This window comes from Ovis canadensis, chromosome 13, assembly GCF_042477335.2.
Source record: "Ovis canadensis isolate MfBH-ARS-UI-01 breed Bighorn chromosome 13, ARS-UI_OviCan_v2, whole genome shotgun sequence".
In the NCBI taxonomy this organism is placed as follows: domain Eukaryota; kingdom Metazoa; phylum Chordata; class Mammalia; order Artiodactyla; family Bovidae; genus Ovis; species Ovis canadensis.
This window is the reverse complement of record NC_091257.1, coordinates 76241099-76265940: the sequence shown is the minus strand read 5'-3', so window position 1 is coordinate 76265940 and position 24842 is coordinate 76241099. Positions and strand designations below refer to the sequence as shown.

At 49.9% G+C, this 24842-nt stretch overlaps 1 protein-coding gene across 3 annotated transcripts; it reads right to left on the bottom strand.

The window, feature by feature from the left end:
- Positions 1-6589: 6589 nt before the first annotated feature.
- On the bottom strand, positions 6590-15700 carry COX4I2 (cytochrome c oxidase subunit 4I2). Of its 3 annotated transcripts, XM_069548264.1 has the most exons (8): positions 15365-15561; positions 14362-15005; positions 13633-13669; positions 12160-12195; positions 10973-11054; positions 9015-9179; positions 8079-8210; positions 6590-6828 (listed from the first exon to the last, which is right to left on the bottom strand). In XM_069548264.1, the coding sequence occupies exons 2-8, from the start codon at positions 14451-14453 to the stop codon at positions 6692-6694; spliced, it is 681 nt and encodes a 226-aa protein (XP_069404365.1). In that variant the 5' UTR covers positions 14454-15005; positions 15365-15561; the 3' UTR covers positions 6590-6691. The 3 variants fall into 3 exon arrangements, with proteins under 3 accessions (XP_069404365.1, XP_069404366.1, XP_069404367.1); XM_069548265.1 differs by lacking the exon at positions 14362-15005 and having other exon boundaries at positions 15365-15700; XM_069548266.1 differs by lacking the exons at positions 13633-13669; positions 14362-15005; positions 15365-15561 and having other exon boundaries at positions 12160-13257.
- Positions 15701-24842: the final 9142 nt, after the last annotated feature.

The following is a 24842-nucleotide window of genomic DNA, read 5'->3' as shown; positions in this document are numbered from 1 at the left end:
TGACCCAGGGATCAAATTCAGGTCTCCTGCATTGCAGGCAGATTCTTTACCATCTGAGCTACCTCACAGATCCATCATTTTGCACACGTGCGTGTGTATCCACAGGCTATTTATAGAAGTAGTTTTACCAGGCCTTTTGTCATTTTGATGGAGACACTCAAAACTGGCATCCTGTGAAACTGCCTGTCTTCTGAACCCTTGCCAATATCCTTAACACTCCTTGATCTTTGTCAATCTGGCCGATGGAAAAATAGTATCCCATACTTTAAAATTTCATTTTCAAGCCTCTAATTGAGGTTGACATCTTTTGATAATGTGGAAGCCATCTGTACCCCTAATGAGTTAATGAATCTACACAATGATCAATGAAGGCTGTAAATGGCACACAAAGACGACGAGGCATCATGTGTGCCTCCTGGCAAAAGAACATTCACAAAATACTCTTGCCAAAAAGTTAATTCTGAATTGACCAAAGCCTCTAAATGTGACCACCCCTGAATGGAAGATACAGGGGACACAGGAACACAGTGAGTGATACATGGGAGGGCAATCAGTAAAATGCAACCTGGAGGACACTCCTCAGGACAGATGACGCCTCTTCTATGCTTCCACTTCCGGGAAGATGGAGAGGATGCGCTTTCCTCTATTTCTCCTGCTAAGTGAAACTAAGATCCCTGGAAGTTGTATATGCAACAAGCATAAGAAAACCCTTAAAAGTAAGAAGAAGGCAGGCTGGATGCGGACCTGAGAACCTAAGGAACAACACAGTGGTGAGTTCTCTGGGTTTTCTGTCTCAGAGATCCCAGACTTGGGGTTGAAGAAGTTGTAGCAGGCTATTCAAAAAAGCCAGTGGGCGCAGAAAGAAAAAACAGCCCCAGCTGAAGCCAGCTCTACCTATTCAAAGGATTAGGAGAGAAACATCCTAGCAAGATAGAAGTTTGAGACGATTGCAGCTCTACTCCAGCCAAATACCACTGGGAAAAGAAAAAAACGCTGAAAATTATGGCCAACAACATCAACAAAGGGTGAGTGGGGACCCTAGGCTTCCTCCCTGATTCAAGATGTGGGGTGTTGTGAGATAAGGCCAAGGGAGCAGGACTTTTCATCTCTGCTGGCCAGTTAATGAGCCCTCTCCTACCACCCCTTCTCCCTGCAGTGTCAGTGGAGACCACATTGGGAGCCTGGGATTCCACACCTCCCTGGCAATAATGAAAGTTTTGCAACCCCATGGACTGTAGCTTGCCAGTCTCCTCTGTTCATGGGATTCTCCAAGCAAGTATACTGGAGTGGGTTGCCATGCCCTCCTCCAAGGGATCTTCCCAACCCAGGGATCGAACCGTGTCTCCTGTATTGCAGGAGGATTCTTTACCCAGTGAACCACCCGGGAGGCCCAGTTCCCAGTATGCCCTGCCTAAACTCCTGACCTACAGAATTGGTGAGCCTAAGGAAATGGTTGTTTCATGCTTTTAAGTCTTAAGGGGGGTTGGAATGTAGCAGTTGTAACAGACGCACCACAGGACTCGCTTTAGCCACTGGAATGTGGTGCTGGCTCTTTGTGTATGGTTCTGAGCCTGGGCTTTCAGAGTACCGTGGGTCCCCACTGTCTCTCTGCCCCCTCAGGAGTCTCTGAGTTCTGTCATGAGAACACACACTGGGTGCCTGCTGGTGTCAGAACAATAAGACATATAAATAACCCTAAACCCAAGTGTTATGGGCTGGCTTGTGTTTCCTGCAAATTCATATGTCAAAGCTCTAACTCCCAATACATCCAATGTAGCAGTATTTGGAGATGAAAGTGAAAGTCGCTCAGTCATGTCCGACTCTTTGCGATCCCACGAACTGTACAGTCCATGGAATTCTCCAAGCCAGAATATTGGAGTGGGTAGCCTTTCCCTTCTCCAGGGGATCTTCCCAACCCAGGGAGTGAACCCAGGTCCCCTGCATTGCAGGCAGATTCTTTACCAGCTGAGCCACAAAAGAAGCTGTATTTGGAGACAGGGCCTTTAAAAAGGTGATAAACTTAAATGACATCATTGGGGAAGGCCCTCACTGATCTGCCTGGTGTCCTTATAAGAAGAGGAAATCTGGGGACTTCCCTAATGGTCCGCTGGCTCAGGCTCTGCAATCCCAATGCAGGGGGCTCAGGTTCAATCTGTGGTCAGGAAACTAGATCCCACGTGCCTCAGACAAGAGTTTGCATGCTACAACTAAAAGGTCCCACGTGCAATAGAAAGAAAGAAAGAAATTAAAGTCGCTCAGTCATGTCCAACTCGTTGCTACCCCATGGACTGTAGCCTACCAGGTTCCTCTGTCCATGGGGTTTTCCAGGCAATAGTCCTGGAGTGGATTGCCATTTCCTTCTCCAGGGGATCTTCCCACCCCAGGGATCGAACCTGGGTCTCCCACATTGTAGACAGATGCTTTACTGTGTGAGCCACCAGGGAAGTCCAGTAATGAAGATCAAAGATCCTACATGCTGCAACTAACACCTGGTGCAGCCAAATAAGTAGATAAATAGTTTCAAAAGAAGGAGAGGAAATCTGGACACACGTGGGGACACCATGAATATGCACTCAGAGGAATGACCACGTGAGGACATAGTGAGAAGGAGCCCATCTGCAAGCCAAGGGGTCAGTTCAGCTCAGTCGTGTCTGATTCTTTGCGACTCCATGAACCGCAGCACGCCAGGCCTCCCTGTCCACCACCAACTCCTGGAGTTCACCGAAACTTATGTCCATCGAGTTGGTGATGCCATCCAACCATCTCATCCTCTGTCATCCCCTTCCCCTCCTGCCCTCAATCTTTCCCAGCATCAGGGTCTCTTCAAATGAGTCAACTCTTCGCATCAGGTGGCCAAAGTATTGGAGTTTCAGCTTCAACATCAGTCCTTCCAATGAACACCCAGGACTGATCTCCTTTAGGATGGACTGCTTGGATCTCCTTGCAGTCCAAGGGACTCTCAAGAGTCTTCTCCAACACCACAGTTCAAAACCATCAATTCTTCAGCACTCAGGTTCCTTCACAGTCCAACTCTCACATCCATACATGACCACTGGAAAAACCATAGCCTTGACTAGACGGACCTTTGTTGGCAAAGTAATGTCTCTGCTTTTGAATATGCTATCTAGGTTGGTCATAACTTTCCTTCCAAGGAGTAAGTGTCTTTTAATTTCATGGCTGCAATCACCATCTGCAGTGATTTTGGAGCCAAAAAAAATAAAGTCTGACACTGTTTCCACTGTTTCCCCATCTATTTCCCATGAAATGATGGGACCAGATGCTATGATCTTCGTTTTCTGAATGTTGAGCTTTAAGCCAACTTTTTCACTCTCCTCTTTCAGTTTCATCAAGAGGCTTTTTACTTCCTCTTTACTCCTCTTCACCTTCTGCCATAAGGGTGGTGTCATCTGCATAGTAATTTATTAATCTAAGCAAAGTTTACCACCTGCGTAGTTCAACATCTTCAGTTATGTCCAAACCACTCCTGCTGCTAGCAAAAGGACAAAACAATGGATTCAAAACATTCCATCAGAAATTTCTATAGCTCTTATTCCCTTAGTCTCTGATTGGCCATGTTTATGCCAGTCCTGCCTACAGGCCAGGGCTCCTGTCTGCTCCATGTCTGTATCCCCAGCATCTTTCATGATAAGTGACTAAAAGATGAATCCCTCATGCCAGACAGAAACTGGTGCGAAGGCAGCTGCCTTTCTCAGATAAAAACTAAATGGATGAGGACTTCCCTGGTGGTTCCCTAGTCCGCTGAGGCTAGGACTTTTGTGCTCCCAATGTGGGGGGTGGGGGGGCTGGGGAGAGCATTCAATCCCTGGTCAGGATCTAGATCCCACATGCTGCAGCTGAAGATCCCGCATGTTGCAGCAAAGACCGGGCACAGTCAATTAGAATAAATAAATAAAAATAAATATTTTAAAAAATCATATGGTACTTCCCTGGTGGTTCAGTGGCAAAGAATCTGCCTGCCAATGCAGGAGACACAGGATCGAGCCCTGATCAGAAAGATCCCACATGCCGAGGAGCAACTAAGCCTGTGCACAACAACTCCTAAGCCTTGTGAGCCGAAACTCCTGAGCCCACACAGCCTAGAGTCTGTGCTCTGCAACAAGAGAAGCCACTGACACTGAGAAACCCACTCACTGCAACTAGAGAGTAGCCCCCGCTTGCTGCAAGTAGAGAAAAGCTCCCGTAGCAACTAAGACCCAACACAGTCCAAAATGAATAAATAAATAAATAAGATTATTTTAAAATGTAGATGTTCAAGGCTCCCCATACTCTGCCCCCTACATATTCCTTCAGCTCCATCCCTTCCTGCGTTCCCCCAGATTTGTCTCTTCAGAAGAGGAAGCAGAGACTCCAGGGCTCCAGGTGAGTCTTCTCCTTCCCTGTCTCCCCTTGTCCATTTCTTCCTTCTCCTCTAACCAGCTTCTTTTATTCCTTCTTCCAAGCCATGGTGCTCAGTAGCACAGGGCATTTGCCCATGCTTTTCTCTGCCTAAAATGCTGATCCACCACCACTTCCACCTAGTTTATACCTAGTCATCTTTCATATTGTAACCAAACAGGATCCCATGAGGCCTTCCCAGAACAGACGCCTGCCTGTGTCCTCCACCTGCCTTTTTTCTGTGGAACGACTTTAGTCAAAGAGTAAATTTAATCAGAAAAGTGAGAAAATGCAGAAAGAAAAGTCAAGCAAGACAAAATAATAATACTTTATCCATTCAACAAAGTCAAGGACTCCAGATAATATTCTGATCCATGTCCTTCGAGCTGTTTTGCGGATACTGAAACACCCATCAAGTGGAAGAAGTTAACTCTGTGCTACCCATAAGCATGTAGACCCCAGACGGGCTGGCACTGGAAGGTTGATGACGCTTCCTCCCAATTACCTCACCACCAACCAATCAGAACAATGTCCAGGAGCACTCCTCACTGTCCCCTTCAGGGCAGGTCAGTCTTGAGAGAAAAAAAAATTTGCTCTCTCTCACTGTGGCCCCCCTTTGCCTAGAAAAGCAATAAAACTATTTCTTCCTAATTCTCCCAAAACTTTGTCTCTGAGGTTTAATCCGGCACCAGTATACAGGGGCTGAATTTTGGCAACAATATCTCAACATGAAGACATTTCTTCAGGGAAGCCCACCCTGACTTCTGTAGATTAGGCCAGTCCAAGTATCAATACCACCTACCTCCCCTTCTTAGCACTCATTTGTTCTGTAATTGACTAGGGTGACAATTACAGACTTTCAGATTCTTGAGGACTGGAACTCATAACACTGGAATGAGGTCTCATTCACTCTGCCCCCGAGCCTGCATGTAGTGGACGCACAGTAAGTCTTTGCTGATTGAATGAATATTGTCCCAGCTGCCCTGCTGAGTCCCTCTGTCTGCATCCAGGGTGTCCGCGGATGTGTGCTGCTCAGATGGCTCTCAAGAGAACCTGCTATGAGGAGGGTAGGTGTATCATCTCTGGCTGCCACACTTTCAGAGCTCCTGAGTGTTCCTGCCACAGCCAGAGTCCCCTGGGCTGCTCCTAGCCAAGGACTGAGCACAGGGGGGCTCTAGGGATGGGTCCATTTTTCCCAATACAAGACTCCTCCTTTTTGGCTCTAAAACTCCCTATTGGCCTGGTCAAGACTTTCTCAAAGATGCTGTGCCAGTTATCAATGTATTGTCTCTCCACCTCAAACTCACCCCTCAGTGTCTGCTCTAAGACAATGAGCATTGTCCCCTGTACAGTGAGATGCTGGACTTTGCCAGCAGAGGGTGCTGAAGAGGACAAACCAAGAAGAAAGGAGGCTTCTCGTCTTGGTTCTGGAGTGTGTGTGTGTGTGTGTGTGTGTGTGTGTTCCTATATAATCTGCTTTGTGCCCCAAGACCAAGCCTCTCCCTCAGCACACACCTTCTTAGAATATTCCAGGTCATTCTGCTCCAGTCACTGTGGCCCCCTTGATGTTCCACAGACAAACTAAAATCCTGTCTCAAGATCTTTTCACTTGCTATTTTGTTTTCTCATTTGCCACCTCGTCTAAGAAGCTCCACCTACCACCCTCCAAAGCCCTTTTAGCTCTGCCCCTTTATTCTGCTCTGTTTTATTCCCTCATAGCACTGACTACAGCGTAACATGCTGTGTACTGTACTGACTTATTGCCTTTTCTGTCTCCCCCACCACGTGCGCACACGCGCGCGCGCGCACACACACACACACACACACACACACAAGAAACGCCTCCTTCAGGAGGCCAGAGACTATGTGTGGTTCACTGTTGCATCCCCAGGGCCTGGATTAGTCCCTGGCACACAGCAGATACCCAGTAAGTATTTGCTAATTGACAGAGCAAAGGAGTGTCTTTACCTCTGCTCAAGCCATTCCCTCCACCTGGAATGCCTTCCCTCTCCCTCCTGCCATTCCGAATCCCACCTATCACGAAAGGCTCAACCCCAACCCCTTCTCCTCCGGGAAGCCCTCCCTGATAAGTGAGGTCCTGGCAAGTGGCTTATTGCCCCTCACTTACTGTCCTGCCTAATCTTAGGTATAATGTAGGCTTTATGGCAGGTAGAGGCTGTGGTGGAGACTAAAGGCAGATGAGAGCCACCAGCTTTATTGGGGTAAAAGGAGGGGAGGGGCCTCCATAGGCTCTGGATGATGGTGGAGCTGCAGGGGGAGCCACCGGGATTCCATGTCACTTCTTCCACTCCTTCCTCTCATAGTCCCACCGGGAGGCCAGGCCTTGCACGGGGTTGCCCTTCATGTCCAGGGTGCGCTGGAGCTGCTGGGCCTTCCACTCATCCGTCAGGGTGATGGGTTTCTTAGGGAATACTGCAGGGAAGGAAACAGGTAGGAACGGGGGCATATGGGACCCTGCCAAGCCCACCCTCTCCCCCTGAGTCAGGGTGTCCAGGCATGGGGTAGAGATGCCCTGCACTGAGGACCCCTCTCCACTCTCTCCATTCCCTACTAGACTCCCCACTAAAGCTGCACTCCAGGTTCTGTCCCCAGCTTCGTCTTGGACTCACTGGGGGAACTGGGCGAGGTCCTTCCCCTTTCTCAGGCTCAGTTTCCTCATCTACTCTGGGACCTAAGGATAGGAGGAGCACTGGCTTAAAGTCTTTTTGGTTCCAAATCTCAGTTCCACCATTCCCTTACTGTGTTACCCTGAACAAGTCACTTCATCTCTGAGCCCCAGTTTCCTAACCTGTTGAAAACAGATCCTGTCCACTAGGCTTGTGAGACTGAATTTGTTAGTATTTATACTGCAGTTAGCAGAATGCAGGACAGATATTAAACTCCTAATATATGATAGCTACCATAGCTTCCCTGGTAGCTCAGTTGGTAAAGAATCTGCCTGTAGTGCAGGAGACCTAGATTCTATACCTGGGTCAGGAAGATCCCCTGGAGAAGGAAATGGCAACCCACTCCAGTATTCTTGCCTGGAGAATCCCACAGACAGAGGAACCTGGCAGGCCACAGTCCATGGGGTTGCAAGAATCTGATACAACATAGCAACTAAACCACCACCACCATAGTTATAATTACTGAGTTTGTTCCAACTTATTGGGAAGCTTCCAGGATGAGATAGTTTCTTTTGCTTCCTCTCAGGAAGAAGAAGATGAGAGCAGCTAGTTTTATTGGAGTTAAGTAAGGGGGAAGCATAAGAAACCATCTTCTATATTGTTTAAGCTCTTGAATATTGGAGATTCTTTGTTACAGCAGCTGAAGCAATATGTTGAAAAGTTCATGGCCAATAACAGCAATCAGTAACAACACCATTCATAACTGTGTGCCTGGCACTAGCCTACAGCTCTCTCATTAAATCTTCACAAGAACCCTGAGATGTAGGCACTATTATTCCCATTTTACAGACGAGGGAGTTAAGACCCAGAGAGGTAGAGTCTCTACATTCCAACCCAGGCAGCCATGGTCTGCCCTTCACCCTACATCAGTCTGGAGGACTTTTCAGAAACTCTTCAGATGAGTACTAGCTTAGTTCACTTATCAAAACTTGGCTGATGGTTGTGACCACAAGGGCATGGCTGAGGACACTGGCTGGGTGAGGCACTGCCACTCACCATAGACCCGCTGCCACCAAATCAGCAGACCTGTGAATCCACAGAAGAAAAAGACACAGCCCATCACTGTCTTCCACTCGTTGGAACGACGGTTCATCTCCGCGAAGGTCTCATGGAACTGGAGCCGGTACACTGGAGGCAGGTGGGCAGGGGGGCAGGCGGGAGGCTTCAGATACATCCAATTCTTGGGCCAACTCTTGGCCTCGGGGACCTCCAGCCACCCCCTCCCTGCAGCAGAAGCTGTCCATTCAGCAAATTCCTACTGAGCATCTACTGTGTGCAAAGCACAGCTGATGATGAGGCTCGAGGCTCCTGGGGGCACTATTGGCAGGCAGCACTTGGTGTCACACATCCTTCCTGCTTCCCAGTGCCTGACTCCTGCTCTCCCATCCAACTCACCTGACTCTTTCTGCTCCATCCCCCCAACACCACTCAGTGAAGCCCAGGACTCTCCATGCTCTCCAGCTCCTGTATCCTTCCCCATGCTGTTCCCACTGCCTGGCAGCCCCTGCCCCTCACCATCCAAGGCCAGCTGAAACAACTCTTCTTGGGAAAGCCTACCAGGATTGCATCTCACTCTCTCCTTTGGGTTCTCACAGCCCCATGAACACACCTCACCCAGCAGCATATCCTCTATTACAGCTTTCTGGGTTTGCATTGGTTCCCCCACTGGACTGGGAGCACCCTAAGGGCAGGAACCCGCCCCATGATTCACTTCTGTGTCCCCAGCATCACCTAGCATCAGGCTGTGCTCAAACAGTCGTGTGAATTAAAAACTGAATGAACAAAGGAATGAATTTCACCACTCAGGTATGCGTTTGAGTATTTGGGTGAGTGGGTTCTTGCTATCTTGGCCAGGGTTTCTCCCTACGGCTGATCCCTAACAGGCCAGGCCCTTCTTTGCAAAATCACCCCCATCCCCACCCTGAGACCTACGGGCCACCTTCTCGGCGTGGCTCAGCTGGGTCCAGCTGCCCTTCTCCTTCTCCTTGAGGGCCCGCTGCTCCGCGTTGAGTTCCATGCAGAAGGGCTCGTCGGGCATGGGGTAGGAGCGCTGGGCATGGTAGTTAGTGTAGGGGGGCATCTTCTCCTTGCCGTGTGCTGTGGGCACAGGGAGGAGCTGAGATGAAGCTGCCCCTGAGACATCCCAGCACCAACCGAAAGATTAATAAAGAGGGTAGCACTTATTGCCAGAGAAGGCAATGGCAACCCACTCCAGTACTCTTGCCTGGAAAATCCATGGGCTGAGGAGCCTGGTAGGCTGCAGTCCATGGGGTCGCTAAGAGTCGGACAGGACTGAGCGACTTCACTTTCACTTTTCACTTTCATGCATTGGAGAAGGAAATGGCAACCCACTCCAGCATTCTTGCCTGGAGATTCCCAGGGATGGCGGAACCTGATGGGCTGCCATCTATGGGGTCACACAGAGTCGGACACGACTGAAGCGACTTAGCAGCAGCACTTATTGAGCACTTAAACTGTGTGCCAGGAACCATGCTAAGGCCTTTGGGGGAGTTGACTCATTGGCTTGGCATGGCTCTGAGAGAGTGATATTATTCTCCTCTTAGAGGAAAACTGAGTGACTTCCCTTCCCCTTTTCACTTTCATGCATTGGAGAAGGAAATGGCAACTCACTCCAGTGTTCTTGCCTGGAGAATCCCAGGGACGGGGGAGCCTGGGGGGCTGTGGTCTATGGGATCACACAGAGTCGGACATGACTGAAGCGACTTAGCAGCAGCAGCAGCAGCAGAGGAAGAAACTGAGTAGCTAAGGGACTTACTGAAGTTCACAGAGCAAGAGGGAGCTGGGCCAGGGCGGCAGTTCAGCCCCTCTGGCTCCAGCCCTGTGTCCTCTGGGAAGATCTGCAGTGGGAATGGCACATCAGGCCAGGCAGCGGGCAGGGGAAGACTCAGAGCGAGGAACCTGGGATGGCAGTTGGGAAACTGCTCCGCAAACTGGAAAGCACTAGGCCTGTGCCCGAAATGAGTGGTCACTGGCATGGCTTTGGAGTCATGAGACCCCAGGTCCACCCTGCCTCAGCTCCAACAAGCCCTCTTTACCTCACTGTGTTCCACGTCTTCACCTGGAAAGTGGGGATAGTAAGCGATCCTATCTCACACTGTTGTGGAAGCTTCAAGATAATGCCCGGGGCCTGACACACATAAGTTACACTGATAGAGGTTGGTTTCACGTCTCACTTCCATGCCTGGAAGCTCTCCCTGATCGCCTAGCCCTCAAGGGCTCCGTGTGAGTGTCCAAACAAGGCTAGGCCCTAGAAGAGTCTCAGTAAAGCTTCTTCTGTCTACTGTCACCTGGGATGCCCTCCAGGAGGGCATTGGTACCACCTTGCCCAGAGAGCGTGGGAACTGCTTTGGGAAAAAGAGTCCTGGCTCTGGGACCATTTGTTCATCTGAGAAAGGGAGATAATGCAGTGTCCACTTCACGTGGCTGCTATGAAATCCGAATGTGTTAATCTGTGCAAAACATTGATCCCAGCTCAGGGCACACAATAAGGGCTCAATAAATGTTATCTGTTATCATTCTCCAGAGGATCAAGAAGACCCGTCTATCTGGCTCAAGTCTCCCCTTATTTAGGCCTCTTTCTTCCAACTGGCTTGGACACAAAGGTCTGGAAGGTTCTGTCAGCACCCTCTGCCTCTGGACACAAAGGCCTTAGGAACCTGAGGTACAGGCATCAGGCCCTGAGAACACTTCGAGGGAGGGGGCTGCTGTCTATTTCCTGGATGAACACGGCCCCCCACCAAGGACCAGGATTATGCGAAATGGTTCAGGACAGGCCCAGAGCAGCATGGAAAGGACCGGGAGCAACCTGCAGACAGGACCCCTGCCCCAAGCCTCGGAGCTAGGCAAGGGAGGGCATGTCCACGTCTTACCGGTACTTCCTGGGGTGTGGATCCCTCGAATTCCAAGGCCCCCTTTCCTCAGGGTCAAGCTCCAGGCAGCTCTGAAGGACATCTGGGGCGTGGTTTGGGGTGAGTCCTGCCCTCACATTGCCCTCTGCCCTTCCCCTCAGGACCCAGACAAGAGACACAGGGTTTACACAGGTGTGGTGACTGGGAAGGGCATGGTCTCCAGGATATCAAGGTCATCTCCAGCCCCTGCCCCCTTCTAAGTTCGTATGATGGGTAGATGGGGCTTCTAGACATTTGGAGCCCCCTCCTGGGGCCTCAGTTTGCCATCTGAGAAGTGGGACAAGGCCTAATTCTTAAGTCAGGGCCTGAACAGTTTGGATCTGGGAGCCTCAATTCTAGTCCCAGCCTCAGCTCACAGTGGGTGGCTAGCTTAGACAAGCTCTCTCAGCTGTTTGCCCCCCAGAGGAAACAGGGTGGGAGTCCAGGTCAGGAGGGAGCAGTTCCTGGGATAACTGTCTTGCTTACAGGGCCATCTGCCAAGGTCTCCTGCAGATGGTTTGCCCTCCCCCTCTCCCCTCCCGCCGCCGTAATTGGTTGCCTACGTGCCTGGAAAGACTGCTCTGCTGGACCTGGTGGGAGACAGGGACAGGCGAGCCCAACCCCCCCATCCCCAGGGAAAATCAGGATTTGGCAACCTGGGGCGGCGGGGGGCAGGGGGCAAGGAGGCTGTGAGGAGGAGATTCAGAGGGGGATAAAGACCAAACTGGGTCAGAGGTAGGAAGAGGGGGCACACATCTGGGGAGCAGAAGAGAGTATCCCACTTCTGGAAACTGAAAGGACCCCTACATCTAGAGAGAGAAGGGCACCCAATAATTAGATAGAGGGTAGGGTGTACCATATGTGGAAAGTGGACAGACACCACACATCTGGAAAGGAAAGGGTCCCCATCAGTGAAAAGTGGGTGACAGAGCCCCACCTGTGGGGAGAGAGAAGGAGTAATCTACCTTTGAGGAAAGGGGCAGTGTCCCATATGTGGACAGAGGAAAATTCTCCTCACCCTTGAGCTGCCAGTAGCCTCCAGCCCCCAGATCCTCCTCCAGAGCAGTGACCCCACAGGTCCTGACGGGGTTTTGAAAGCCAGAGTCCCAGCCGCATCCCCCACTGGCCCGTGTCTGGGCAGCTGGGGCTCCCCCCAGCCACTCACTCACCTTGAGGCTTGGAGGCAGCCAGAACACGACCCAGGTCTGCAGAGCAAGTAACAGAGAACAGGCTGCAGAGGGATTGGACTGCTGGCGCCTGCCTGGGGCCCGCCCCGAAGCCTTCCCCAGGGCCGCCCCTGCGTGGGAACGTCCTGCCTGTGAGCGCCTAGCCCGCGTCCCTGGGGGCTCCCACCCACAGCCTGGGGAGAGGGATTGCACAGTGACACTGACACCATGCATCAATTTCCCTGCCCATCGGGGTCTGGCCTCTGGAGACCACCAGCTGATAGAGCCCTGGGTCCAGGCAGCTGTGTGTCCTGGACTGGCCCAGCCCTCTGAGCCTGGTTGTCCCAGGAGCTGGATCTTCCTGCCTTCGCCCTTCTGCTCACCACTGTTTCTTCTACCTGGAATATTCTCGGAGGGCTTTGGAGGACCCAAGTCTTGCCAGCTTTCCAGGGCAGACCCAATGCTTCCTGCTGCAGGAAGCTACAAGCATTTAGAATTTGGGGATGGCCTGTGGTATACCACCTGGCACTCATGCCCCCAATCACAATGATAGGTAAAAACGCCTCCCTCTGGGGTTCAGCTCTTAGCTGTGTGACCTTTAACAAATGGCTAAACCTCCCTGAGTCTCTTTGTATAAAGATTAAATACATCAATAGAAAAGCATCGGGCACATTTATTCCAGGACTGTTTATTAAGACCTGTTAGAGCTGGCATTATTGTCTATTGTTTAAAAGCGTGAGGATTTAGAGATAAACAAAACTGAACACAGTCCTTGCCATTATAGGGCTTACGATCTAGTTCCAAGTAGAGAGAGGCCTGGGCAAAGACCCAAAGGCAGAAAAACACAGATGTGTTCATAGAATAGAGAGAGATCATCTTGGTCAGATTGTAATGGGCAAAGGAGAAAGTTGGAGAGAGACTGGAACACCAAGCAGGGCTTTGGAAGTCATGGTGTGGATCTCAAATTTTATTTTAAAGACAGGAGGCCAACAAAGATAAAAAGGGGAGGGAGTGATGTGGTTATTGGAGCAGAAAATGAGTTCAGTAAATGTGGCTTGGGATTGTTAGAATACTGATGCTGGACTGATGGGTGAAGGCTGTGAGTCCCTTCTGTGGCCTGGGACCAGAGCTTTCTAGGTGTCCAAGCTCTGGTCCAGTGAGGTGTGCAGAGGACCCACCCATCCATCAGGGTTCCTGTAGCCCAGTGAAAGTACAGAGACCCACTCTATCCACTGCCTGGAAGAAGGGGCTTACTGCTCCAGAGGCAGATGAGCCTTGAAGAGAGAGACCCTACAGTGGGCAGGGTGCAGGCCCCCTCCATTCTGGGAGGTGAGCAGGCAGTGTGGGAGTCTCCCGGATGTCTAACAGCCCCCGGCGCCCAGGATTGGCCCTGCTTACTCCTGGACACTGCTGCTCCCCCTTCCCCATGATCAAGGGGATTCCAGAGTTGAGAGAACCCCAAGAGGACCACCTCACCTCTTGGATGCTGTCCAGGATGTCCTGAAGAGTAAGCCTAAGGACAGAAGAAGAGGGAAGACCTGCCTTCAGGCAGCCTGGGGAGGATACAGTTGGAGTCTCATCAGAACTTTCCAGGCTGGTTGCACTGGAGTGAGTGGCTGCTGTGTGAGTGGCAGCTCTATTGCTGCCTCAATGGCAACCAAGCACCGCCATTTCTGAGCCTCAGTTATCCCAGAGCTCACAAGCCTCCCAAGAGAAGTCATCTGGAGAACGTGACCCTCTGTTCTCCTCTACCATCTCCCACTCCTGCCTCTGTGGGAACTCCGGTCTCCAGATGTGGGGTAATGTTGTGACAAAGAACATCTGTTTGGGAAGCTGGCCCCAGGGCTGAGGGTGATGGGGTGATGGCAGGCTCCAGGCGGCTCAAGGTTGACATAGGGCAGCAGGACCGTCTTGGGGGTGATGCCCAGCAGTGTCTCAAGGCCTGGAACCTGGGAATAGTCATACTCTTCCATAAAACAGATCTCTCAGAGGTGTCAGGGCCAGGGAGTAGGAGTCTTCCCTGGGAACCTTGGTAGGCACAAGGCGGGCTCCAGGTAGAGTATTACAACCCACTCAAGGCAAGGGGTCCTCTATGTAAATACAGGCTGAGATTTCAGAAACAGCTGGAATGGGAGGTGAGAGGCCCTGCGACTACAACCCTCCCTGGGGGAGCCCATATTACAGAAAGAAACAGCTGTCACTCACTTGATCAGGTTCAGGGAGCCCCTGAGATTCTGCCCAGACACAAAGACCTGAGCCACGATCTCAGCATTCCCCTCGCCCAATTCAGACTTCATGCAGGACCACCTTCATTCTCCCAGCCCGGAGGAGATACCAAGAAAGCACCCGAAGGTGAAAATAAGAAGAGCTGTTGTGTTGGACAAAGCGTCGCGGACTCGTATTCCCAGCCTCATAGTAGCTCCTGGAGCCGTTTGAACATAGGGAGCCTGAGACGGGAAAGGGCGTGGGACGAGGCCAAGGACTGGGCGGGAGATGGCGGGTAGCCGGAGCCTGAGAGTAGGAGTGGACAGGGTTTATCCTTAGGGGCGGGGACTGCGAAGGGGGCCACGGTGGGGCCGGGGAAGAGCAGGGGCGGAAGCACTAGGTGGGTGGGGCCAGCTGGGTGGAGGGAGGGGCCAGCGAACAGAGAGGCGTGGTCACGACAAAGAGCCTATCCCTAGCCTTCTCTCCAGCTGGAATGCCTGCTAACGCGCCAACTCCCAGCAGACACTGTAATTCAGGAACACTGAGGCCTTCAGGGCCCCGGGCAGCAGCTCAGGCCCGGAGATCGTCGATCGAAGACCTGGAGATACACCAGGAAGCAGTTCAGACAGACAGCGCTTCTGCAACTGTGGACAGACGGACCGGGTCAGAACCAATGCCGAACCAGGGCTACCACGGGGACAATCGCTAGTGGCGGGTTCCCTGGCCCTAGGAACGCCCTAGGCTGGATTTCATTGGGATCGGTGGCCTGGAAGATGGAAACCTCCTTCCGGCAGGTCTGATGTCTCTGCACCACACCTGGGGCATGAAATGCACGAAGCCCTATATGTTCAGCCGGAAGAGCAATTCCTCTCAGAGTTGCAGGGAAGATGTTTGAGGCAGACCCCAAGGGACCATGAGGTTGTCACTCATGGCCCCTTGGCCCCACCCAGAAGCGGCCTTTATACCAGGTCCCGCCACCTGTCTTGTCACTCACGCTACTCACCTACGCCCGTCGTCTCCTCCCTCATTCCCCGTCCTGGAGCTGCCAGTCATCCTTCCCTGGTCCCTCGGGCAGTCTTCGTGCCCGCTCTTCTGCACTCTACCTCGTAGGCTAGCATTCCACCATCTTCAGCCCTGTCCCAGCCGCGTCATTCATCCCTGGCGGTGCCTGGCTCGCCTAGCTTAGCCCGCCCGCCGACCCCGCCCCTACCCTGAGGCTCGTCCTCAGTCGCTCAGCCCGGGCCAGCCCCTTGCCCAGTCCGTCATTCTGGCACTGCCTTCCCAAGGCTTGATAAACCCTCGCCCTGGCTCCTGCCTTGTTCTTTCGGTCATTTGTGGCAACGCCCCCTCCCTAGCCCTGCCCTCACTGCAGTCTCCGCAGCACGCGCCAGTCACGCCCCACCCTGTCAGTCACTAAAACCCCGCCCCTCGATGCCCCGCCTCCTTCCCCTAGATCCGCCCCCGAGGCCCTGCCTGCTCTGCCACTCCCCTCCGGTGCGCGCCTGCTCCCACCTCGCGCTGACTGTCCCACAGGCCCGCTCCGTTCATCCCCGGGGCCCCGCCCCCTCCAGCCTGCTCAGGTCCTTCCCCCAACCAGGTGGTCCTTGAGGTGCAAGCTGGAGACCCCACGTTGCAGGCGATCGCAGAAGCAGAGTTGGCGAAGGCGTTCCCCTATCCGGGCACCAAGGCCCTCACACTCTGACCGCAGGAAGGGCACCCGAACTCGCCTTGGGCCAGGAGATGGGGCGCGGGGGTGGGGTTTGGTCAGAACTTGCTGCATTGGAATCCCGGGGCCTAGGGTCCTGAGTCCTCATCACCACCATCTGTGAGCTGGGCAGGTGTATACAAACGACATGCAAAGGGCCCCGTGGTTAATATTAGGGGCAGTGAAACTGAGTGCTTGGGAGGCCCACTTCTGGGCTTCTAGTCCCAGACCCATCCTCTGCTGGTTTCAGCCCCTCTTCTTGACTGTCTCATGGCCTTGGTTTCCACATTTCTGTAACGCCAATCACACCCAAGCTCTGCTTGGGGACCAGGAGGGTAAATGCGATGGTCTAAGTGCGAGCTTCTCTGAGAGGCACCCATGGCAGTGACAAATATAAACAGCATGCTAAAAAGCAGACATTACTTTGCCAACAAAGGTCCGTCTAGTCAAAGCTATGGTTTTTCCAGTGGTCATGTATGGATGTGAGACTTGGACTGTGAAGAAAGCTGAGAGCCGAAGAATTGATGCTTTTGAACTGTGGTGTTGGAGAAGACTCTTGAGGGTCCCTTGGACTGCAAGGAGATCAAACCAGTCAATCCTAAAGGAAACCAGTCCTGAATATTCTTTGAAAGGACTGATGCTGAAGCTGAAATGCCAATAACTTAGGCCACTTGATGTGAAGAACCGACTCACTGGAAAAGATCCTGATGAAAGGATTGAAGGCAGGAAAGATTGAAGGCAGGAAGAGAAAGGGACGACAGAGGACGAGATGGTTGGATGGCATCACCGACTCGATGGACATGATGAGTTTAAGCAAGCTCTGGGAGTTGGTGATAGACAGGGAAGCCTGGCAAGCTGCAGTCCATGGGGTCACAAAGAGTCAGACATGACTAAGTGACCGAACTGAACTGAAAGCGAGGCTTCTCTGAGAGGCACCATGGCTGTGACATATAAGCCAAGCTCTGGATGGAGCTATGGGCAATGTGGACATTGCCTTGAGGTCCAGCCCAGTGCTCTCCTCTGACCACCAGAGAACAGTCCAACTTGGCAAAGGGCTGCAGCAGTGGGATCCTGGTGGTGCAGGGCATCAAATCAACTCCAGGGTAGGCATTGGTCCCTTTAGATCCCAGTGGATATGGGATCCACACTAACGTGGGCTCCACACTAACATGGAATGGTCTTCAGCTTCTGTTCCTGATCTTCCAGGGCCAAACGGAGGGTGCACAGGGCAGGGCATAAGGGCCCCTGGCCATGTCCTGAACTCAAACTCACTAGTCTCATGGTCATGGGAATAGGCCCCCTCATGTGGCCTGGCCTTTGTGGGGACAGCCTCTTGGCATCCTTTAGCCTCCATTACCACCCACTGGCCTTCCAGTAATCTCCTTAACCTGATATTTAAGGTTCCCTCTGCCAACCTCCACAAATGGAGCCTCCTCACCAACTTCTCTTCCTCTCCCTTCACACTCCGGGCAGGCCGGCCTTCAGTTCTTGGAACGCACTCCACTTTGGCCCACGGCAGTGCTTTTGTAACTGCACCTCCCTCTGCCGAAATGCTCCTCTCAAGAACAAGACTCATTTATTCCCACTTGCATATTTCCACGCGAGAAGGCCTTACTGGAGCAACACATCCCACTTCTCACCTGCAGACTTAGACTATGGTCTACAAACAAGCGTCTTGATTATTGTGGCTTTAACAGTATCGCCAATACCATATGCTCTCTTTACAGTGTGACCTGGACCCTCTTGTCATCAAATGGTGGCATCTGTGTCCCCATTCCCTGAAGCTGAATGCACCTTTTTGACAGCCTTAAACATAAGACATGGTAAAAGTGATGCTGTGTGACTTCCAAAGCTGGATCATAAGATGTCATGGACTCTCTCAGGATACTCTGTCTTAAAACCTAGCCACCATGCCAAGAGGAAGCCAAATTAACCCACGTGGAGAGAACACATGGAGAAGTCATATGTCGGTGGTCTGACTGCAGCCCAGCTGAGGTGCCAGCCTACAGCCTTCTAGCTATGTACATCTTCAGACAATCCCAGTCCCCAGCCACCAAAGTCCCCTTCAGCCATTGCGTCTTCCCAGCTAAGGTCCCAGACATTATGGGACACCTCTGCTGTGACCTTTCTGAATTCCTGACCCACAGAATCCATTAACATCAGACAGCTGTTTTACACACTGTTTTCAGGTGGCTTGTCATGCAACAGTAGTAACTGGAACCATAACCAAATGTTATTTGGAATCAATAGTTGCTGTTCAGTCACTAAGTTGTGTCTGACTCTTTGGGACCCCATGGACTGTAGCGCACCAGGCTCCTCTGTCCATGAGATTTCCCAGGCAAGAATACTGGAGTAGATTGCCATTCCCTTCTCCAGGGGATCTTCCAGACCCAGGGATCGAACCCAGGTCTCCTGCATTGCAGGCAGATTCTTTAACTGTGTGAGCGACCATGGTTTCTTGAATCTGTAAATTTAAGTTTTTCACCAAATTTGAGAAATTTTAAGGCATCGTTAAAATTTTTTTTGCATCTTTAAGGGTACAGAAATGACATGCATATTAAATCTTTTGATATTTCCCCACATGTCCGTAAGTCTGTTCAGTTTTTAAAATATTCTCTCCTCTTTAGATTGGACCACTTCTGTTGATCTAGCTTCAGGTTTACTGAGTCTTTCCTTTGTCACTTCCCTTTACTATTGAGACTATCTTGTGCATTTTTAAGATCTGAGATATTGTATTTCTTACGTTCTAAAACTGTCATTTGGTCATTTGACCCTTTGGGGTTTTTTTTAGTATAATTCAATGACTGATTTGAAAATCATTTTGTTAGAGTATAATTGACATACAAAAAGTTACAGATATTTAATGTATACGATTTGATGAGTTTGAGTCAGGAAGATCCCCTGGAGAAGGAAATGGCAACCCACTCCATTACTCTTGCCTGGAGAATCCCATGGAGGGAGGAGCCTGGTAAGCTACAGTCCATGGGGTCACAAAGAGTCGGACACGACTGAGCGACTTCACTTTTCACTTTTATGCACCCTTGAAACCTTCACCACAGTATTCAAGGCCATAAATTTATCCATCACCTCCAAAAGTTTCCTCCTGCCCTCCCCCCCGCCAAATATTGATTTCCTCATTGTGGTAAGAGCGATTAACATAAGATCTACCCTTTCAGCAAGTTTTTAAGTATACAAAACAATACTAACTACAGGTCCTGGGCTGCACAGCTCTCCAGAACTTGCTGGTCTTGTGTTGTGGAGGCTTTGTACCTTTTGACCAACACTGTCTGTTTTTCGGTCTTTTAAGATGTTTTTTATTTCTCTGCTGAGACGGTCTGTTTCCCCGTTCATTCTAAAGTATCCATTTTCCCCTCACAGTGTACTCTTATAATAGCTGCTTTGAAGTCTCTGTCTGACAATCCCAACATCTGGGTCTTTTCATGGTTGGAATCTACTGATTGTCTTTTGCTTTGAGAATTGGTTGGATGTGCCTTACTTTGTATTGTATCCTGGACATTTTCAGTATTATCTTATGAGACTCTAGATACTGGTAAAAGCCTCTGGAATTTTTTTTTTTTGTAGTATGCAAAATTGGATCGGTTCAGACTGCATGTTCTTTGTCACCTTCTACTGGCAGTGATTCTAATATGTTTTACTTTCAAAGCTTGCCTATGTGGTTTGGCTCTGCCTGATGTGAAGGTTAGCCTGGGACTTGGGCAGTGGTTTACATGGTGTCAATACTCAAAAGGTTTTCTCTCTCTTCTTCGGGTGTTTTCCACATAGGCTCAGCTTGGGGTTGAGCCCAGGACTTGTGCTGGTTCAACATAGAATTGGAGGATTTCCTTTATCCAGTCTCTCGTCACCAGGATTATATGTACATTCTCTGGCTCCACAGGCCTGTTTTTCTGGTCCTCTGGTCAGAAATAGGAAGTTCTCTCAGAATTCTAACCACCAGCACTGTCATACAATTCCTCACCACTGGGCTTACCCTTGGAGCAAAGCATCAAAACACCAAAAGACAAAAAAAAAAAAAAAAAAAAGAAGAAGAAGAAGATTTGCCCCACACTAGTTACACTCAGGGGTTCTTTTCCAAGTTCTTTTCTCCCGAGGGTGGGTTTTCTCAGACTTTTCTCTCAAAGGCATTGGAACTGTAAGCAGACTGGGGCTGCCCTGCAGCAGGGCTAGTTGAGAGCAATGATTAAACAAAAACAATAACAAGGAGTTTCATTACACCCTCCAGCTTCTGGAGGTCCATTTTTCCTCTTCTCTGTGGGAGCGTGTGCTGCCTGTATCAGATGTGCGGTTTCCTGATTTAAAGTATCCTGGGTCTAAGCAAGAAGATACAGGAAAAAAGTTCACGAGGAAGGTTATTCTTCGGATTGTGACTTTTCACTCCAGTCTGCTCTCTTTTATTTACTTTACCATGTTCTCCTAAGCAGTTGCTTTTTAAAAAATGTGTCCAGAGTTTTTAGTTGTAACCAGTGGGAGAGATGGGCTGTAGGAGGCTTATTTTAGCTTAGCCTTCATTCTCCCGCTTTATTTTAAGGTGTTTTTTTTCCCCTTCCTTTTGAGGTGACTTTAGACTTAGAGAAGTTGCAAAAATAGTACAGAGTTCCCTTATGTCCTTCTCCCAGCTTTCCCTTTTGTCAGCGTCTTACACAATGACAGAACCTTATCAGAACTAAGAAACTAACCTCGGTTCATTACTATTAACTAAAGTTATAACAACAGAAGTCATGTAAGTTTCATCCGTTTGGCTATTAATACCCTTTTCCCATCCTGGAGTTCAGTGCAGGAAGGATCCCATTCAGTTGTCATGTCCCCTTAGTCCCCTCCGTGATCTGTGACAGTTCCTTCTTCCTTCCATCTCTTCTCTGGTCTTAACACATCTGAAGAGTACTAGCCGGCTCTTTTATAGAATGTCCATCAGTGTGGGCTTGTCTGAGGTTTCCTCATGATCATATGGAGGTTATGCATTTTGAGGGGGAAACACCAGAGAACTGATGTATGCTTTCCTCTGTGCCCTGCCCTCCCCCAGGACTTCGTGAGGTTGATATGTTTAACTGGTAATGTTACCTTGATCACCTGTCTAGGGTAGTATCTGTTGGATTGATACTAAAATTCATACTCTTTGTAATGGTTAAATACATTAAGGGAGATACTCTGAAACTGTGGAAATATCCCGTTTCTGCTTAAAGTTTGACCCATTAAACTTAGCGTCCTTCAGTGGATCATTAGGGCTCCCTGGCGGCTCAGATGGTAAAGAATCTGCTTACCTTTACAGTCAGTACTTTAAGAAATTATAGTCATGGGACTTCCCTGATGGTACAGTGGTTTAAATTCTGCCTTGTAATGCAGGAGACATAGGTTCAATCCCTGGTCGGGGAACTAAGATCCCACATGCTGTGGGGCAACTAAGCCCATACGCCATCACAACTACTAAGCCGGTATGTCACAACTAAGACCTGACTCAGCTAAACAAATAAATATTTAAAACAAAAAAAGAAATTATAGTCATGATGATGACGGTGATGAATTGGATCCCAGAAGAGTACTTGCCAGTCATGTACCTGGAACCCGTTTTTCCTCTTGGAATCTCAGCTTTCTTCTTCATAAAGTGAGATGATTATGAATCTGACCTCACTGGATTGTGGAGGCGTTGAAATGAGATCCTGCCAGCAAAATACCCAGCTGAGGTATCTTGGGATGGGGCTGACATCAGAGGACTGAACTGTGGGAGAGAGGGCTGTGAGTGCTCCTTGGGAGATAACAATATGGAGCAAGGAGGTGCTCTGCAGGCACGGGGCGGGAATGATCCTAAGAGAAATTCCTGCAATTGTCTGTGGTCAATAAGCAGTTGAGGGTACTTGTTTCTGGAGGTCAGGTAGACAGCCTGAGGAGAGTTCCCAAACTGGACCAATTTCGGGAGGAGGTGACTTCAGATGAAGGAGGCTTGGAAGATATTTTGGAAGGAACTTATGCAAAGTCCAGAGGCTGGACCAGAGAAGAGAGGTCAAGGTGGGTGAGCACTTAATGGAGAGGCCCTGATGCCCTAGTGGGCTTTGGTGACCAAAGCAACTCTCAGTACCCGCTTCCAGAGCTAGGAAGTGGGCTGCCAGGGGATGGCAGGAGCTTGGGTACCCCCTTCCCAATGCCAAGATATCCGTAGGATTGTCCTCAAAACCCCAGCCAGCACGGTGAATGGAGCTGGAGCTGAGTGTACTGTGCATACATCTATTCGTCCATGCTGCCATTTATTCAACAAGTATTTGTTGAGCCCCACTGTTCGCCAGGCTTTGTGCTGGATGATGGTCACACAGCAGAGAACAAAGCAGCCCTTGGAACACCCATCCTAGAGAAAGGAGACACAGTAAGCAAGGAAACAAGCACACAAGATTGCTTTGGTTTTATATTGTTTGGTAACAAATACTCCAAAACTTTGTGACTTAAAAACAATAGCCATTTGCTTACCTCTCACAGATTCTGTGGATCAGGAATTAAGCCAGGACTTGGCTGGGCAACTGGGCAATTCCTCTGCTCCCTGTGGCATCATCAGTAGTCACTCAGTGGGACTCAGCTGACCGACAGATTAGGCCAGAGGGTCCAAGACAGCTTCACACAGACCTGAAAGACTGGACAGCTGAGCTCAGCCAGAGGTGTCTTCAGGAGTACCTGTGCACGGCCTTGCCAGCTGGACAGTCTCACGGCAGGCTTACCTGGCAGCAGCTCCCTCCAGAGTGAGCGCTCCAGGAGAACCAGACAGAACCTGGCCTTTCATGATACAGTCGCTGAAGTCATGTAGCATGACTTCCTATAAAATGTTGGTCGAAACAGCCACAGAATCCCATCTGGAGTCACAGGGAGGGAACAGAGACCCACCTTTCGATGGAAGGAATAACAGTGACCATTAAAAAATATATATATGCCACAAGGATAAGTTGTTCTCAGTGCAACGAGTCCAGAGAGGTTCAGCAACTTTCCCCAAGGACAGTTACAGATATGAACGGTGCTAAGAAGGAAACAAAAAACACGGTGAAAGGCAGAGAATGAAAGGAGACGGTGGGAAACCAGGACCTACTGTATAGCAGAGGGAATTATATTCAATATCCTGTGATAAACCATAATGGAAAAGAATATTTTAAAATGAATGTATATATGTGTGTGACTCAGCCACTTTGCTGTACAACTGATATTGGCACAACTTTGTAAATCGACTATACTTCAATTAAAAAAAAAAAAAAAAGGAGATGGTGGAAATTCCCTGGCAGTCCGATGATTAGGATGCTGTACTTTCACTGCCAAGGGCCCGGCGGGTTCAATCTGTGGTCAGGGAACAAAGATCCTGTAAGTGGAGGGGCCAAAAAACAGAAAGAAAGGAAGGAGGTGGTATGGTCAGGGAAGAAACGTCCTCTGAGGGGACGCTGGGCTGAGACCTGAGTAACAAGAAGGCTTACTTCCGGGGCACAGAATTGCAGGCAGCAGGCACAGCGCATGCAAAGGCCTCCTAGATGGGGAAGATAACTGGAAGCTTACCAAAGTGACAGGAAGACCGTGAGGCGAGTGCAGGTGAGTAGCAGGGTGGACGCAGACAGGAGCCAGGCCTCACTGTGCCTTACGAGCCGTGGTACAGGGTTAGGATCTTATTTTAAGAGCAACTGGAAGGCTCAGGAGACTTTAAAGCAGGGAAGTAATGTGTTCTGCCTGCATTTTAGAACGACGTCTCTGGCTGCCACGTGGAGAATGGGGCTGGAGTCCGGGGGACAATGCTAGAAACAGGGAAACCAATGAAGAGGTTACTGCAATGTCCAGGTGAGAGAGGATGGAAACCAGCGGGGTGGGCAGAAATGCAGGGACTGGAGATACATTCAGGGGTTAGAATTGGCAGTGCTTGGACACGGAGTAAATGCGTGTGTGTGTGTGTGTATCTGTGGAACAGTTTTCAAGCAGTGTCCTTGTTTCTACTTTGTCCGGAATTCTAAAACCAGGCCAGAGGACAATTTTAAAGATAAACGAGTTTTGCTAATCCTCAAAATGGGAAGGAAATATGTTCTCCTCGCCCACGCCCCAAATTACTTCCTAAGTTGTGATCTTAGCCTGAGAGACCAAGGTTGGGGACTCTGGGCAAGTCATTTAAGGTCTCTGGGCTTTCCTTTTCTTATCTCTTACAGTAAGTGTGCTGGGTTAAGGGATAAGTAAGGGACCTCCAGGTTTGGATTCCTCTATTTAATCAGAATAGACTCCAGTCCAACCTCGTAGCGTTTAAACTACGTGCCCTGTGATGCAGCCATCTCACTGCTTCACACACAGCTTCTCTGGGAGACGTGCACAAGGGCACTCAGAACAGTTCTGCTGATAACAGCAAAAACCATGAAACAACCCAAGGTCCCTCAGTAGGGGACTGGGTACATAAATCACATTACAGAATACTATATGCGGCGAGAAATGAGTGACCTAAGACCATACGTCAGTATGGATGGCTCTAATGAAATTTATGTTACATGCGAAAAGCAAGTGTAGAAAACTGCACCTAGTATGATTCCATGTATTTATTTTTTAGTGTGATTCTATTTATATAAAATGCAAATGATTAAATAACGCAAAGTTCTGAATAGTGATAACATCTTGCAAGGAGAGTGGGGATTCTAGTCAGAAGGGCACGGAAAGATTTAACATTCTATTTCTTAAGCAGGGTGGCTGGTACCTAAGTGTTTACTGTTGTCTTTAAACTGTATGCATTCGTGATATGTACCCTTTTGTGTGTAAAATACATTTTACA

What these genes read in the sequence shown, in the direction of transcription:
- COX4I2 (XM_069548266.1), bottom strand. Translation starts at nt 12,390, where the DNA reads ATGCATGGTGTCAGTGTCACTGTGCAATCCCTCTCCCCAGGCTGTGGG. An exon ending in CCACACCCCAGGAAGTACCG is followed by an intron (nt 9,180 to 10,972) that starts GTAAGACGTGGA and finishes CTGTGCCCACAG; the next exon opens with CACACGGCAAGGAGAAGATG. An exon ending in TTGGTGGCAGCGGGTCTATG is followed by an intron (nt 6,829 to 8,078) that starts GTGAGTGGCAGT and finishes CCTTCCCTGCAG; the next exon opens with TATTCCCTAAGAAACCCATC.